The sequence below is a fragment of the Chinchilla lanigera genome, unplaced genomic scaffold, assembly GCF_000276665.1.
Source record: "Chinchilla lanigera isolate Chin_1 unplaced genomic scaffold, ChiLan1.0 scaffold00065, whole genome shotgun sequence".
NCBI lineage: Eukaryota > Metazoa > Chordata > Mammalia > Rodentia > Chinchillidae > Chinchilla > Chinchilla lanigera.
The window spans coordinates 3,007,032-3,024,328 of record NW_004955466.1 but is presented as its reverse complement, the minus strand read 5'-3'; the positions used below and the strand labels follow the sequence as shown (position 1 = coordinate 3,024,328).

Here is a 17,297-nt window from a genome sequence, read left to right as displayed (position 1 = left end):
AAAACTGGGCTAAGGAACTGCGGAAATTTTTGAAAATGACCCACACCAGCATGTGTCTGAATTTTAAAGTTATGTGGTAGGTTTTAGACAGATGATTTATAGGATAAATGTGCTCAAGCCCCTCTGCGGTATACTAATGGAAACAATGCCTCCTAACTCTTACAGCACATATGGAAGAGTTAGTGTGGTCATCCTCCTTCAGGCCCTCTTCAGAAGCTTCCATCAGACCCAGCTGAGATACAGCCTGTAGCACTCCCCAGGGTCTCATGTGTGTTGCCTGGGGCGTCTCCCCAGAACAGAATCCCCTTCGGACATCTGTTCCTCACAAACTCTCCTTCATGGTGTGGCTCTCTCAGTCCCAACCTGTTCTCCTGAGTCTTCTGAAACACACACACACACACACGTGCGCGTGCACACACCATCACTGTCATCAAACCTCTCACAGAGTATTCCCCACAGACATGGAGGTCTTTGGCAGTTGTTAATAGTGTTCCTCTCTACCTTGCCTCTGCCCATCAGGTGCTTTACCTCCATGGTTCTATTTTATTTCTACTTCAGCAGTTCACATACAAATCCTTTTCTTTATCCTAAACTGCTCCATCTCATAAATCACCAACGTTGGTGCACCACTTAGGTACTCCATTTAGGAATAACAGCAAATTCCCCATCAGCAGACATGAAATCTAGTGTAAATTTCACTCCTATGACCTCTACCTTCCTTCCTCAGTCCATAAGCCCCTCTGACTCACAACTTCCTTCATCTGCGAAAGTTGTGATACATGCAGTATGTGTGTGATACCATGTACCATACGACTTTCTCCAGCAGTCTCAACTTCTTTTCCTCTTCCATTATTAACACACTCAGAGGATCCACAGACTTGGCTTAATCCCCTTTCTTTGTCCTTCACTTTTATTCCCAGAGCACTAAGCACAACTAAGGAGAGTGTATACCTATTTTAGTCATCACTTTATCAGTTCAGTAGGGGCCAGAGCTCCCTTTACCTGTCTTTTTATATGTAATGGACCAACTCTATCTATTCCTTACTGCAATCTTCCACATTTTCACCAGTTTTCTCAGCTACCCTCCATCCAGGTCCCCGGAGTTTTGAGGCGAAATAAACCTGGGTTTGTATGATGGATCCAACATGTACTAGTATTATAGCTTTGGGCATATGTAATGACTTCCCTTCTTCTAATCTTGTCTCTTCTTAAATCTCTTTGATGTCTAACTCTAATAATCTGTCTCCAAGTAAAACCCTTCAGTGCCTCCCAAGGTACCATTTAGATGAAATCCAGACTCCTCGAAAGGACTTAGACGGCCCTCTACCCCAAGGTTTTCCTTCTCCGGCTCCCATCCCACGCTCTGACCCTACCAAGCTAAGTGCAGCTTCCAGAAGGAACGTGAAGTTCCTCGCCCACTTCTGCGTTTCTTCTTCGTGGCTCTTTCTTCACCACCACCATTTCTTTCTTAGCTTGATAAATTGCACAGTTGTGAGACTCAGACGTCACATCTCCTGTGAAGCCTTTCCAAAGGCACTTTGAGGTTACTTCTCTATCAGAGGAACAAGACAAAGAAAAAAACAGAATATTTTACCTTTTTAATGAATAAATTTTACTGTTAGAGCACTTTAGGTTCATACCAAATTTGATCAAAAAGAACAAAGAGCTCCTGTGTACGCCCTGTCTGTACACATGCCTGACCGCCCTACTGTTAACGTCAGGCACCTGCGCCGTACGTTTGCGCTGACAGCATCACCTAGAATCTGTCGGTCACATTTCAGGCCACTCTTGGTGTTGTCTAGTACATGGGTTTTCACAAGCGTGTAATGGCATCACAGTACCATATGGAATAGTGCCACTGTCCTAAAAATCCTTTGTACTCAGCCTGTTCATCCCTCCCTCCAACAACCGCTGTCAGCCATTGATTGCTTTCCTGTCTCTGAATATGATACCGTTGGAATCATGTAGTGTGCAACCTTTTCAGATGGACTTCTTTCACTTAGTAATGTGTACTTACTTTTCTTTCATGTATTTCATAGCTCATTCTTTTTTAGTGCTCAATAATATATATTGTCTGGATGTACTGTGGTTTATGTATATACTCACCTGCTGAAGGGCATCTTGGTTACTTCCAAGTCTTGATACTCTTGAACAAAACTGTTATGAACCTCCAGTGCAGGCTCTTATGTGCACGTAAGTTTTCACTTCACTTGGGGAAATGCCAAAGAGCATCGCTGCTGCGTTGTCTGGTAAAATTGTTTCTAACAAACCACCAAACAGTCTTCCAAAGAGGCTCTACCATTTCTAATCCCACAACCAGTGCATCAGAGCTCCTTTTACTTCACGTCCTTGTCGGCATTTTGTATTGTGTTTTAGATTTTTGCCCTTTGAATAAATGTGTGCTAGTATCTTATTGTTTCAACATGCAGTTCTGTAATGGCACATGATACTGAACATCTTTTCACGTGCTTGCTTATTTTCCACCTGTGTAAGTCCTTTGGTGAAGTGTTTGTTGAGGTCTTGGCCCGTTTTTTGAAATTGGATTATTCATTTTCATATTGTTAAATTTTAAGAATTGTTTACATATTTTGAATGCATTCCTTTATCAGCTGTATCTCATACGGTTTTTTTCTCTTCAGTCTAGGGCTTGTCATCTCATTCTCTAGACTTCTTTGAGCTACTTGTGTCCCATAGACATTTACATATAAACTATAAAATATACTACAGCAAATAATAGTTTCTACTATGGAGTGATTACTATGTTAGGCAACTATTCAATGAAGACAGAGGAAACACTTCTGGTCCACAGTCTACTGCCCAATTTTTAATAAACAGGATAAATCTTCAGAAGTGAAACATCAACTGGTTATAATTATTCACAAAAGTATGTGTTTACTTTCAGGCAATTAATCATTTTTAAAGCATTGAGGCTCCTAGTAAACAAGTGCTTTCTTAAACAAAGCAATGTAATAAACCAGAATAACTATGTCAGTACAAATAAATATATTGGTTAATAAAGTATTTTGGCCAGGCATGGTGGTGCATACCTATAATCCCAGCACTCAGGAGGCTAAGGCAGGAGAATTGCCACCAGTTTGAGGCCAGCCTAAGCTGCATACTGAGTTCAAGCCCGGCCTAAACTACGTGGCAGGTCTCTGTCTCCAAAAAAAAGGTATCTTGTAAAGTGCCTCAAAAATCTAATCTGCTTCATTCCTAGTTGCAAAAGCTCTTTGTTAAGAGGCTATGAAAGAAAACTGATTCACTATAATTTGATGCCCTTGACTTCTTAAATTTACATAAATGTCGTCCTTTAAAACAAAATAAGCATTCAGATTCCCTGGAAAGTAGCGATTTCTACGTGTTAGTATCGTAAAGCTGGAAGACGTTTTAGCCATTATGTAACACAACCCCGTTTTGTAGGTGAACAAACGGGCACAGGAAAGCAAAATCCCTTGCTAATCTGGAAGGCCGTTAGCAGTAAAGCTGGGAGAAGAACCTAGGTACCTGATATCTCCACCCAGGGCACGATACACTGTGCTAACCTGAGCCAGTGAGGGCCATTGCCACAGGAGGAAACCTTGAGCTACTAGCAAATAAAACGGCCGTGGGAGGGCTGCGGGCGTAGCACAGGGGAAAGCTCCTGCCTCGCATGCCCGGAGTTCGCTCTCCGGCACTGCAAAACAGCAAGTAGAACAAAACGTTCTTGTGAGTGGCTCTTGTAGTTTAGTACTGGGGAACACACACACACACAGATGCAGAGATAGAAGCACAGAGTGATTTAGGAATAAAGGGCGGGTTACCCCACCAGGAAAGATAAATGTGAGCAATGTCAAGTGAAGATAGTTTTGTGCTGGAAGTAGTTGTATAATTAATTGGGTGACTGAACCGTGCCTAACGCATAGTAGGTCCTTTGTAAAGGACGGTGAAAGGACACTGAGTTCATCTGTGTTTGTTCAGATCTGCCGCTTCTATTTTCAGTATGAAGAGACCTACGTTAGAGACCAGGGGCCTCTGTCCTCAGAACCCCTAAGCGCAGACTTCAGGCTTACCTTTTTGTCTGTCCTTTCCCCCACTACAAACACTGGCTTCTTAGCCTTCTTTTCTCTTTTCACCAGAGCAAGTCAACCCCTGGACTTCATGGGCTAAAAATATAAGGTGAAAGTGATGGGAACAGCAGAATGCCAGGAATGTGTTCCGTGCCCACCATAGTCTCCGTCCAACCTCCAACACTTTATAGTTTTGAGAAGGGATCAGGTGACCAAGTTTACTTTCATCTCCTCTTTATCCTGTAGTTGTCGTGTGATGTAAAGCTGGACCCTCGCCCAGAATACCATCGCTGCATACTGACCTGGCATCACCAAGAGCCTCTGCCCTGGGCACAGAGTACAGGTCAGCCCCTCACGCTTGCCGGTGCCCCTTCGCACGCACTCTAGAAGGCCTTCTCTTTATGCAGATTATTGTAGTTGTTACATATTCTCTTCTTCTGGAAAGGTTAAGTGAGCTAAATTATTCCTAAATAGTATAGCATACAGGACAAGAGTAAAAACAAATGGTTATTTCACTGATCCATCTTTTCTAGGTAAACATTTGAAATACAGATTTAGAATGACATAAGATTATTGATAATCTCCTACCTCTTTTGTATGTAACTCACTATTATTTGTCTATTTGTTTTCTTGAGAAACTATCTTGTAGATAACAATGTGTAAAACAATAACCATTGATAATTTCCTACCACTTTGTCTGTAATTTGGTAAGTCCCCCTATTATTATGTTATCCTTCTTTTACTCTTTAAAATAAAATAAAAAATAAAAAAATAAAGAATGACATAAGATTTTGATCTGTTAGTTCAAGCAATGTTCTGAGTGTAACTTTGGCTGTAGGAAAAGGAGGACCCCGTAGCTGTTTCACTCTGAAATGTGAGATAAAAGCCTCATTTATAATATGATCCCTGTAGACTTTATTATGAGGTAGATATTGGTAAAGTTTAAGGGCAGAAAAATGAATACTGATAATTTAGAGTTCTAAAGTTAAGAAAACGACTTCCCATAGATGAGGGGTCTCTGTCCTCAGAGCCCCTAAGAGCAGGCTTTTGCCTCCATCCTCTCACTCCTTAGCCTTCTCTTCCCTTTTCACCAGAGCATCTCAACCCCTAGACTTCATGGGCTAAAAACATAAGGTGAAAGTGATGGAAATAGTAGAATGTCAAGAACATTTTCCAAGTGCACTGTGTTCTCTGCACAACCTCCACCACTGCTCTAGGCTTTAAACATTTACACCTTCTCTAGTCATATTTTTTTGCCTAACCTTTGAAGCAACTCTACAGAAATTGTATTAGCCTTTAAACAAAGTCCTATCAACTGCAAATATCAACTAACATAGTGACTAGTGGGCTTTGCCATCCAAGAGACCTACATTTAAACTGACCAACCTGCCTAGCAGGACCCCAAGCAGATTATCTCAGACTTTTTAATCTTGTGAGAGTCAAGTAAGATAATTAGGTAAAGTGACTAGTACCTTATCTGGCACTTAGTAAAGAAATGGTAGGTGCTGCTGGTATTATCCTTATTATAGGTTTTTAAACCTCTCTTTTCAGGCACGTGACATTTCAGGCTGAATTAAGAAGTGGTGTGACATTTTGAGCAATACTATAAAATCCAAATTTTACTCTTTCAAACAAGAATTTCTAATGTTTATTCTCAAGGTGAGAAGGTGTAGGATACAGTTCACAAGCTACCTAAGAAAGGCACCAGGAAGTCGATCATCTCTCTTCCTCTTGAAATCCTGCATTGCTGTGTGTCAGTTTTTGTGCTGAGAAAGTCTACGAGGGCTTCGGGTGTGCACATCATACTGCTTATGCCGCTGTAATAAGAGTGTTTCTTTCCAGGGAATCAGATGAGCAGTCGTCTGATGAGCATGCGCAGTGCCAATGGATTGTTGATGCTACCTCCAAAGACAGAGCAGTACGTGGAACTCCACAAGGGCGAGGTGGTGGATGTCATGGTCATTGGACGGCTATGATGGTCACTGGCAGGAGAAAGCTTCGATGCATGTCCACATATCATTGACTGTAATATGCAACGGTACAGCTAGTTTTTCTGATTTGGATAAAAGTTGATCTGTATAGTCAACATCTTGAACTATATTTCAAATGAATTTAAATACCTTTTAAAGAAAAAAACCTAAGAATAAATCTTAACAGATTATATCAAAGCAAATTTTTCCTTTCTTGCAAATTGCTTTGTGTGTTCAATGCTAGGTCTGATAGCGATAGCTTTTAGTAGACAGCAGTAGGTGCCTGCAGAACTTGTGTTTTTCTCATCTTTAAAATACAACTACTTATGCTCTTAAATCAAGGCTGTCTGCTTATTTATACTAGTGTAGGCAACACTTGGATTTCCCTTCTTAGTATGCTTCATAACTGCTTTACAGAGAGCTTTTGCTTGTTCTTTATCATATATCTCGTGTTTATGTGACCGTGCCAAAAGGAGAGTGATGGGGTAGAGGCCCGGCTGCCTCAGGAACAGTCCCTGCGGAGTCAGGGATGTTTCCCACCCTCACAGCCCCGTGGCACAGTACTCTTGGGCAGTAAATGGGTACCTTTTATTTGAACAAACAAACTGGGGGAAAATGCTTCCTTAAGTGCTGACAGCCTTTTTAACCAATACATTTAAAATTGTACAGAAAAAAAATAAAATCAAAGACTGATCTTGTACAGATATTAGTGTTACCAGCATTCATGTGGAAATCAAGAGCAAAGAGAAAATAATGTTAAACAACTCTGTACCATAACATTTTCTGTAATGATACTGAAACTTAATGAATAAAAAAAATCCTTGATCATTATTTAAAAATTTATTGTGTTGGCCTTGTTATTTAAAAAAAAAGAGAGAGAGAGAGAGAGGATTTTCATGTCATTCTTATAGGTATCTCCTTGGATAAAAGTAGCAGGTCAAGGGGCTGGGGATTTAGCTCAGCGGCAAAAGCGCCTGCCTGGCAAGCGCAAGGTCGTGAGTTCGGTTCCCGGTACCGGAGAAAAACCAAAAAAAAAAAGAATTTAAAAAAAAAAAAAGTAGCAGGTCAAATAGTCTATCAAGGTTAAAATGTGAGAGGGAGGTACAGTGTGGTATGACGTAACTCCATACATTACCGTAATGCTTAGGAAGAACAGAAACCTGATGTACGGCACCGTGAAAAAATGCACTAGAAAGTAAAAGAGCCAGCAGTTAGGCTGGTCTTCCAGGTTGCAGCTGCAGAATAGTAAGCATGTTTAGAGGAAAGATGCTTGACTTAGAAAAAAATTAATGCCTATTTTAGATGCCATAAAATCCAATTTTAAACATCTACAGTTTTTGGAAATTAAAGAAAAAATAAGTAATGAACCAGAAATTTTCAGGTGAGTGCATGAAATTTTTCTTTTACTGTATTTGAAAAGAAGTGAAAAGGGGGGGAAATCTGTGCTGACCACTGAAAATACAACAAATAAAATGTATTCTGTCTGCTCTGTCTGTTTCATAAAGTCTAAGGGGTACTTTTCAAATGGTGGTAGCAGAGAGAAACAATATGCTGTAGCGTGTGCTTACTGAAGCAAACTATGAAGACCTGCAGACTAGGAAACAAGGTGCAAGTGATAGTGAGAGAGGCAAGTAGTAAGCAACAAATATTTAGTAATGCTGCTTGACAATTCCAGAGTTATAAATAAAATGTTCCATTTTAAATTTTCTACTGTGTGTACAATTGAAAAAAAACACTGCTTAATACAGGTCAAATAAAAAGCACGTGCAGAGTGCTTTACCCTCACTCATTCAAGAAATATTTATTAAGCATCTACCGTGTGCTTGAGTACAAAGTATATCACAGTGCTACTTACAGAAACAAGGGCAGAATAACCGATACTGCACCCCATCAGGGACAACAAAAACAAGTGCAAGTCACCGTAATGCTGTATATGTATCTGGTAGGACCCGAGAGTATGTAGAATATGATAAATTCCATAATACAAACTGCAAGAGATGGAGAAGTTCAGATTACAGCTTCTCTAGGGTAAAATGTCAAGGCATGAGGTGGCCTTTTAGTGGGACTTGAAGGAAGGGAAGAATTCAGATGATGCAGTGCTCGGCATGGTGGCGCAAGCCTGTAATCCCAGCACTCAGGAGGCTGAGGCAGGAGGATCACTTCAAGTTTGAGCCCACCCTGGGCTATAAAGTGAGTTAAAGTCCTGCCTGAACTACATGGCAAGGCCCTGTTCAAAAACAAGCAAGCAGAAGATTTAAGGTGATACAAGAAGAAAGATATTCCAAAATGAAAGAATTATGCAAATTATTTTTGTTTTGGTTTTTTGAGATAAGTCTTACTATGTGGTTCAGGCAGGCCTTGAACTCACTATGTAGCCCAGTCTGGCTTTGAATTTACAGCACTCCTCCTGCACCAGCCTCCTGAGTGCTGGGATTACAGGCATGTGCCACCACACCCAACTGAGAATTATGCAATTTTAGTAATTATCATTATGGAAGGTAAGCTCCACGAAAGCAGGGATTCTTGCTTATTTTATTCATTGATATTACCCCAAATCCTCAGAAGAGTTGCTGGCATATGTACATATGTGTAGGCATCAGTAAATATTTGTTCAGTGAAGTACATTACATGGAGTTTACTGTATGCCAGGCTGTATTCTAAACACTTTTCATTTTAATTTAACCCTACATTTCTAGGGTTCTTATTCCCATATGACAGATGAGAAAACTAAGGCACAGAGATTTACAAAGCTTGCCCACAGTCACACAGCTAACAGGAAAGGCAAGGATTCAAATTTAGCAATCTGGCTCCAGAGTCCATACTCTTTTTTTTTTTTTTTTTTTTGGTACCGGGAGTTGAACTCATGACCTCAGGCTTGCCAGGCAAGTGCTTATGCCACTGAGCTACATCCCCAGCCCGGAGTCATACTCTTAAGTACTAAGCTGATACAGAAAGTTAATATAAGATACGGTAAGACTAAAAAGCACATATTTAGGGCCTAAACTATAAAGCTTTTGAATACCAAGTTAAGAAGTCTAGATTGATTCTAAACATAATTAAAACTGTTAAGAGATTTTTTTCATCAGGGAAGACACATGATCAGAGCTGTCTTTTAGGGGAAATCCTCTGACAGCATCGAGCAGGACAAAGGAGACGGAGAGCTTGAGGGGCACCAGTTAAGTGAGTAAGGTTATGCAGGTAAGCAGTGGAGGTGATGATAATGGGGATCGGTGATGGTGAACCTTTTAGATCAGATGGTGCAGGCTTCTGTGGCATATCTGCCATAGGTTCACCACCACGGGGACAGATGAATGTGCTTCTGAAGATGAGCATAAAAAAACCTAATGACGGATGTCAAGTTTTGGGAAGGAAGTTATTGGAGAGATGATTCAGTCTTCAGTCGGCTGGCTCAAAAAATGTTAGATGAGTAATAAGAACATCGGAAAAATAGATTTTGTGGAGGAGCTGATGAGCGTGGACATGTGTTTGAGATGCCATAGGAGTTCTGTCCTAAGGGAGCCGTGTCCCGTTAGCATTTGAAGGTTCAGGTAGGAGCTGATAAGAGATTAGTTGGTTACAGCCTCGGAGATCACTCACATGTGTGATTTTTAAGAGTAGATGAACAGGATTGCCAAGAAAAGGCATGCCAAGAAAAGAGGACGGGGCCTTGGGGTGTTCAGAGGGAAAAGCCATGAATGGAATGAAGGGAATAGTAGTTCACTGAAGAGAAGAAGTGGGGTTCAGTATCCCACAAACCACGAGGAAAATCTCAAGAAGAAAGGAGAATCAACTGTCAAACGCAAAGGAAATGTATTTCTTGACCAGTTAAGCATTTGTGAGCTGTAAGAGTGCAATTTCAGCAAAAAATTATAATAAAAAAATTGCAAGATAGAAACTGTGAATGTGATTTCTTTGGAACTTGTACATGAGAAAAGAAATAATATAAGACAGTAGGCTGAACTGATAACAAGATGGAAGGAAGATTTTTATTTGTGGTTTTGAAAAGGGAGAAACAAAAGTGCTAAACATATGAGAGAGGTAATACCAGGTTCCGAAGTGGAGAAAGATTTTAAGAAGGGCTGAATTCAGGGGCCCTGGTCGCTCAGTTAATCTGAAGGTGAGAAGGACATTTTTCCTTCTGGGTTACAAAACAGAAAATATATGAACACATGCAGAGTGGACACAGGGAGATTTGAATGTTAAAGATTAATTACATGATTCAACCTACCATAGTGAACATTATTGTCACTTAATCTATTCACATTTATTTGCCCAAAATTGTTTTAAGAATTAATCATATATAACATGTTACATATTGCCAGTTTTTTGTCTTAGTAGACTGTACTTGAAAGAACTATAGAGGTTGTTTTGAGATTCTTAGAGCTATGTAAAAACCAGATTTTGAGGTTCTACGTTTTGATTGTTTCAAACCATATTATACAATGAAAAAATATAAGCAGGTTATGATAACTAAGTAAATGTTATTAAATGTTGTATGTTATAGCAAGTAGATTTCTTATTAATTTTACTTAATTTGCTCAGAAATAGAACTTTGTAGATCTCACCAATTCTCAACTCTTGACCTCCACAAAACCCTAACAAGGTAAGTAATTATCTTTCCCACTTATAGAAAGTGGTGGTTTATGTAAGCACAAAATTCAAAGCAAATAAACTGTGTATTTTGTTGTCCTAACGGTGGGTCTAAGTTAAGTAATGCCTTATATTTTAGCATGTTTATAAGAAGTATTAAACTTGACTCTCTGAGACAATTATATTGTTAGAGTTTATTGATAACTTGGCCTAAAACCAAAAGGTTAAAGAATTAATCAATTTTGACCTTTTTTTTCTTTTTTTTTTTTTTTTTTTTTTTTTTTTTTTTTTTGATATAGGCAGTTACCAACATTTTTTGTGTGATCTTTTGTAATAAGATATTTAAATAGCAAATTCTTACAGTATGCCAGGCTCCATGGCCGGCACTGAGAATATAATGATGAATGCACCAAAGTTTCTGATATCCAAGTAGAGGAAATAAACTATGAGAAACAAAAAATACAGGTATTTTAAGTACAGACTAGGAAAAGTCTATGAAAAGCCAGTGATATGTTAGACGGAGTGAAAAATCTAAGTCAGAGTCAGTTGTGGAAGGGTCTAGACCTTTTCTTAAAGACAAAAAATCATGTTAACGGTTTCAAAAGAGAGATTTTTTTTTTTTCCGGTACCGGGAATCGAACTCACGACCTTGCACTTGCCAGGCAGGCGCTGTGCCGCTGAGCTATATCCCAGGCCCAAAAGAGAGATTTTAATATAGGAGTAAGTTAAACAGATGCTGGAGGCCTGGAAAAGCTCAACGGGAAGCAGGTATTAGGGATAATAACTAGAGGAGGCAACTGCCACAGCTAGGCGGAGGGCTGGGAGGGAAGGGTTAAGGTGGTTGGATCTAGAACCTCAGATCGGACAGTTCGGAGATAGGGCTCAGGATAGCTGCTCAGCTGCTGATTCTGAGTTCAATAAATTTTTTTCAGGCTTCTACCATTTGCTGTTGCCAGGCGACACTGACAGAAACAACCAGGCAACAGGAAGGCGCGGGACTCCCTTCTCCCCTCCTACCGCTTTCCAAGCTCCAGCGAGCCTAATACAACCTATTGTGGAAGCAACGGAAAGCCAGGTGGAGAGAGAAGCGCCGCGCTGCGGTGGGGGTTGGGAGCGGAGAGATCATCGTTCATCAAGTGACTGAGAAACCGCTCTCCAAACAGGTGACACGTGAGCTAGGTCTGAAGAATAACAATAAGCCCCATGTGTGAGGAGCTGGGCAATGATTTCAGACGGAGCAAAGGGCTTGAAGAGGGCTATGTCAGCAAGGAGACAGGCATCATGAGAGAGGTGGGGAGGGGGCCGGAAGGCGGGGGAGATGGAATGGAGTCACGCTGTTCACCAGACGATGGGCTGACACCTCGTGACATGCCGCCCTCGGAGGGCCCGTCAGTCATTCACGAAACACCGCACGGAAGGCGCCATGCTAAACAAGGGCTCCTGCAGCTAAACAAGCGGCGTGTTCTCTGCCTCCTACACCTGTTCCTCTGTCTCTCTATTGTTTCCTGCTTAATGGCATCATCCCTTATCCAGTGTCCCAGACCAGGAATTTCTGAGTCATCTCTCTGACTCTCCACACGCAGTGAGTCACTCACCGTTCTAAATCAATCCCCTGCCTCCCAGTCTTGCTACCACTGCCTTGGTCTCCGCGTCTCCAGCGTTGTTCTCCCCAGATCTGTCCTTTGCAGTGTAGCCAGGGGACCAACCCAGAACGTAGATCGACTTATGTAGCACTACTAGAACCCCGCTGCGGCCGAGGAGTGAAGCCCCCAGTGATACTATTCGGAGCCCTCCACAACCAGGGCCTTCCTCCCCAACGCCATTCTCTCTCCCTTCCAGTTTCATGTAAGACCAAAGCACTTGCAGTTACTCCCTCAAACCCTGTTATGCGATGCGGCTTTGCCTTCGATGAAGGTGACTAATCTTCCAAGACTTGAAGGCGAGGAATGTAGCTCGGTGGTAGAGCTTGCTCAGGTGGCACCACAAAAAAAAGTTCAGTTTCAGCACTACCTTCCCCAGCAAGCCTTCCTTAAATCCCCAAAGTGGACCAAGTGCGCCTCCCAGCAGGGCTCCCGGAGTTCACTGGGCTTCCCTCTGTCTTTTACTACATCACGTTAAAATAATTTGCGTACATGTTTTGCTTCCTTCCCCGCTTAATGGTGAGTTCTCTGAGGACAGAGGCTGTTCATCTTTACAGCGCAGGGTGGATAATGATACTCATTACTCAGCTGACCAGCAGAATAGACCTTGCGCAGCGCTCCTCAGAGAGCCAGAGGTGCAAGGTGGAGGAAACCTTCATGTCCCGCGCTTAGCACGGGCAGGCGAAAGGGCCCCACACAGCACGAGCGAGCAGGCCCAAGTCCTGCGCGGCACAGACAGGGTGGCTGGGGCCCGAGCCGCACTGATAAATGCTTCGAGTGCACTTAGGGCAAAATCGCCAAGTGAAGTCATAGATACAGTTTGAGGTTTTGTTGCTGTTAAAGAGCATCAGTATTTCAAAGGCAAATAATTAAAATACACTATAATTTTTATTTCCCTCTTTTGGTATTTCTGTACTTTTTAATATATCAGTATGAAGTAATACCAAAGGCTTTAAGCAAGCTTCTTCAGAAACAATATCATCAAGGCTGAAAGAAAGAAATCAGATTTATGCAAAAATGTTTCCTGTCCCTGGAGCAGGAAGGACAGGACCTGGCAAGTGGTAATTATGCAATACACAGGCTGAATGGAGGAATCAGTGACTAGAAATGTAGCCAACGTCCTAGAGGGAAGAATCTGTCCATCTGAAAGATGGTGCTCAGCCTAAAACACGGCCGCTGAGCGTCTAAGGCAGAATTACCCAGGACGCCCTCAGGCCTTCCCAGGGAGAGGCTGCCTTTGTCTGCAGGCTGAGCCAGTTGTATGTGTTGAGCTCTCACAGAGCCCGTGTCATTAAATACTGGAGCTATCCCTCAGGCCTGGCTCTGCTTCTAGGAAAGTATCCTGATACATACCCTGTGGGAATTCCTGCTACCAGCTCCTGACATCCACACCTGGTCCCAAATGGCAGGGTTTTTTGTTGTTTTGTTTTTGTTTTTTTGAGACAGGTTCTCGCTATGCAGTTCAGTCTAGCCTTGAGTTCACTTTGTAGCCCAGGCTGGTCTCAAACTCACAACGATCCCCCTGACTCAGCCTCCTGAATGCTGGGATTACAGGCGTGTGCCACCAAGCCCGGCCCCCAAATGGCAGTTACAGTTGTAGGAAGTTACTTGGGTAGTTCATGTTGGTTCTAAGAAACTGAAATACTATCTGGGCCCTGCCAAAATCAAGCACTCAAATATGGAATACAGTGATCCAAATGAAGTGACTTCACCAAGGTAATGCCCCCCACCGAGGAGGAGTGGACAGCTAGTGTCTCCTGTGATTCCATCTTCACAGGCAGGTAGTGGAGTAGCTAGACAGGTGGGCATCTGCATCATTTGATTAAAACATAAGAGTAAAGGATGATGGGAGATGGGGAATCTCCTGAACACACAGGAAAGCAAGGACAAACAACCTAATCACACATTCTCAAGAGAACACACTTCCAGAAAAAGAATGTCACGTGTTTATCTGTTCATTCATCTGTCCAATCAACAATTCCTCAGCACTCAGGAGGCTGCTGCAAAAGAGGATCGTTTCAGGTTCCAGACCAGCCTGGGCTACAAAGCGAGACCCTGTCTCAAAAAGACAAACAATAAATAAATAATAAATTCCTGAGTGCCCATTTAGCATGTGTCTGGGATACAGTACATGCTGGAGATCCAAAAATGAAAGAGTCAAGCTGTGTATCAGAGCCGTCAATTCTGCCTGTAGGCAGAGTCACTCTCTAAGAATGCTGTTCTCCTGAAGCTTTTCTTCAGAGATGTCTCTGAAAATTAGGTCTAGGGAGACTGAATGACACATTATCAACTGAATGATGGGTGCTGTGAAGTATTTTCAATCTTCGCAGCATGATGTCTTTTCCGGAGTCATTATTGCTAGGTTGGCTTTTCTCCCCAAGGAGCCCCTAAAATCTTCACAGGCTGGCAGAACCACCCCCGAGCTGTCTGGGCTCCAGGATGCTGTGCAGTCATCTGAGCGGTGGAATCCTCTGAGCTACTGCCGCCCTCTTACTTCGGAGCCTACCTATGTCAACACATTATGATGCGGGAGCAACAGAACAATGCCCAGAGCAGCCTGGCCTGTACTTTTACCAAGTGGTTAGCTGCCTGCCCAGGAGACATGAAAACCTTCTGCTAAGGACATGTGAGAAGAACAGAAACATACTCTTTGGACATCATCGTCCTGGTCGGCATCCAGGAGATTTCCAGGGACCTGTCTCAGCCTCACTTCTGCGTAAGTGTCTGGTGACTGGTTGGTTACTAGACCTGAGTGTGAGCCGGAGGGGGCAGGACTGGGGCAGTTCGCTTACTACTGACCCTGTGAGGGCAGAATGTCCACTTTCTTGCCATCTTCCTCTTTTCCTTCTAGTTTCGTTTCACCTACCTCAACCAGAACAATCAGGAAGCTCAGAGATGTTCTATTGCCTGGTGGCCGAATTTCCTTTTCTTTCATGTGATCTCTTTGACAATTTGAGTTTTAAATAAAAGCATCCTTTCAGGATTACTTTGAAATTTTTATTTTTTGAACAGTGACCCCAATTTTCTGCCATTAGTAACTGAGAATTTGGAAGTCCATCTTTTTTTTTTCATAGTGGGATTTGAACCCAGGACTTTTGCACTGAGATACATCCCCAGCTCCTTTTTTATTTTTTTACTTTGAGACAAGTTCTCACAAAATTACCTAGGCTGGGCTGGAATTTATGATCCTCCTACCTCGGCCTCCCAAAATGCTGGGGTTATAAGCATGTGCCACCACCTGGCTTTTGATGACCACGATTTTTAGTTATCCAAGTGGGAGGAAAGATCCAGAACGCAGGGCCTGCTGGTCAGAGCTAGAAGGCTGGGGGAATGGTGGAGCCATTGTGAAGAGAAAGGAGACCAAAACAGTCAGACCTCAAGGATGTAACCAGAATTACAAGCTAGAATCATGATGGACCTGCCTTTAAATGTACTTATTAGAGTTTTAAGAATCTTGAAAAAAAATCCCTTATGTAAAATGCTATGCTTCAGGGGCTGGGGATTTAGCTCAGCAGCACAGCGCCTGCCTGGCAAGCGCAAGGTCGTGAGTTCGATTTCCGGTATTGGAAAAAAAAAAAATAAATAAAAATAAAAAAATAAAATAAAATGCTATGCTTCAAAGTGCCATGAAGAATTAACCTGAAGCACCAAGAATTACAGAAAGCAGCTTTACTGAGTGAGAGAAAAACATCATTTAAGAGCTATGGTGTAACTACAGATGAGAAGTAATACCATAAAAAGGAAAAGACCAAACAAGAATCTAGGTGATGGGTGGGTGGGTAGGCACTACAGAATTCTTTCAATTTTTCCACAGGTTTGAAAAGACCCCATGGGAGCTCTAAGGAGCAAACATTTACCGAACACATTTTAGGGGTATAAGCATCCCTCCGAATCAGGCAGTCAGAAAGCCCAATCAAAATAGCTTTCTGCTGGCTCCCCAGGTTACCACTCCCTCCTCTTCCCAATAATCATTAATACTCAAGCTGTCACGTTTCCAAAAAGTTCCAGACAATTGAATTTATTCCTGGGAAAACAAAGACACCTTGCCAGCAATACAGCATAAACATACCCCACATCCATACTGTTCTTGGCCCAATAATGTGCCTTGGTCATCCTTGAAACAGCGACAAGCTGGGGCAGTCCTGGGGACGGCATGGACAGTTAAGGGAAAGGGTTTATTAGTTCCACTCCTGACAGTTACACAGATGTTGCTTCTTTGTGCTTGATTTTCCAGTTGCGTGCTAGCGATGGTTTCTGGTCTGTGAACAGATTTGATATAGACTCCCTCTACCTTTTCTTTTAGTAAAAGTAACCAACAATATCTTTTTCAGATGAAAATTACAACTGTTATTCTGCAGAAAAGTACAGCCCAATATAACTACCCATTAAATTAATGTTCATTTGATTGGAATTGGAAAAAACAGAGAAAAATGATTGAGGGGGAGGAAAGGCACCAAATTAAAGGAAATGGTAGCCAGGCCTGGTGGTGCACACCTGTAATCCCAGGACGCTGGGAGACTGAGGGAGGAGGATGATACATGCAAGCCCAGCCTGGGCAATTTAGCCATTTAGTGAGACCCTGTCTCAAAAAAAGAGCTGAGAAGGCAGCTTAGTGCAAAGGCCCTGGGTTCAATCCCAGGTACCACCAAGCAAACAAACAAAAAGAAAGCAAAGATTGTAAAGCATCTGCCAGTGGTAGAAGAGGTCTGGGTTCATCTCTGACAGGCTTAAGACTTTTTCATGTCCTTGCCCTGCAGCACATTTTCTTATCTACACTACGTGCTCTGCATCTTGCTTACTTGATGTAATGCATAGGGCATTGGACGGACCTACCAAAAGACATAAATGTGTATTGAAGAAATCTAAACTATGATTGGGAAGATTAGTACGTATCCCTGGAACAACAAATTATAACAAAAGATTCTGTGAATCCGTGAAATGAAGCCAGTTCTTTGCCCCCAAAAATGGGCTATAGAAACCTGCTGTGCTTTTCTGCATTAGTTCACACATTCATTCAACATACATGTGTTGCAATTCAATTAAATATATAT

General features: G+C 42.1%; 2 protein-coding genes across 19 annotated transcripts in view; both read left to right on the top strand.

The window, feature by feature from the left end:
* Positions 1-6,855, top strand: part of Gphn (gephyrin) — a 508,902-nt gene extending 502,047 nt beyond the window's left edge. For all 10 annotated transcript variants that reach the window (XM_005399100.2, XM_005399099.2, XM_005399098.2 and 7 more), the window contains 2 exons: positions 4,293-4,389; positions 5,889-6,855. In XM_005399100.2, coding sequence (XP_005399157.1) covers positions 4,293-4,389; positions 5,889-6,022 — 231 coding nt within the window. In that variant the 3' untranslated portion in view covers positions 6,023-6,855. The remainder of the gene's footprint in view (positions 1-4,292; positions 4,390-5,888) is intronic.
* A 7,922-nt stretch (positions 6,856-14,777) lies between these two features.
* Positions 14,778-17,297, top strand: part of Fam71d (family with sequence similarity 71, member D) — a 41,014-nt gene continuing 38,494 nt past the window's right edge. For 5 of the 9 annotated variants that reach the window (XM_013521938.1, XM_013521936.1, XM_013521937.1 and 2 more), the window contains exon 1: positions 14,779-14,962. The gene's annotated coding sequence lies outside the window, so the exon portion shown is untranslated. Of the gene's footprint in view, positions 14,963-17,297 lie in introns of all 9 variants that reach the window. The other 4 variants (XM_005399091.2, XM_013521935.1, XM_005399090.2 and 1 more) reach the window with 1 other exon arrangement.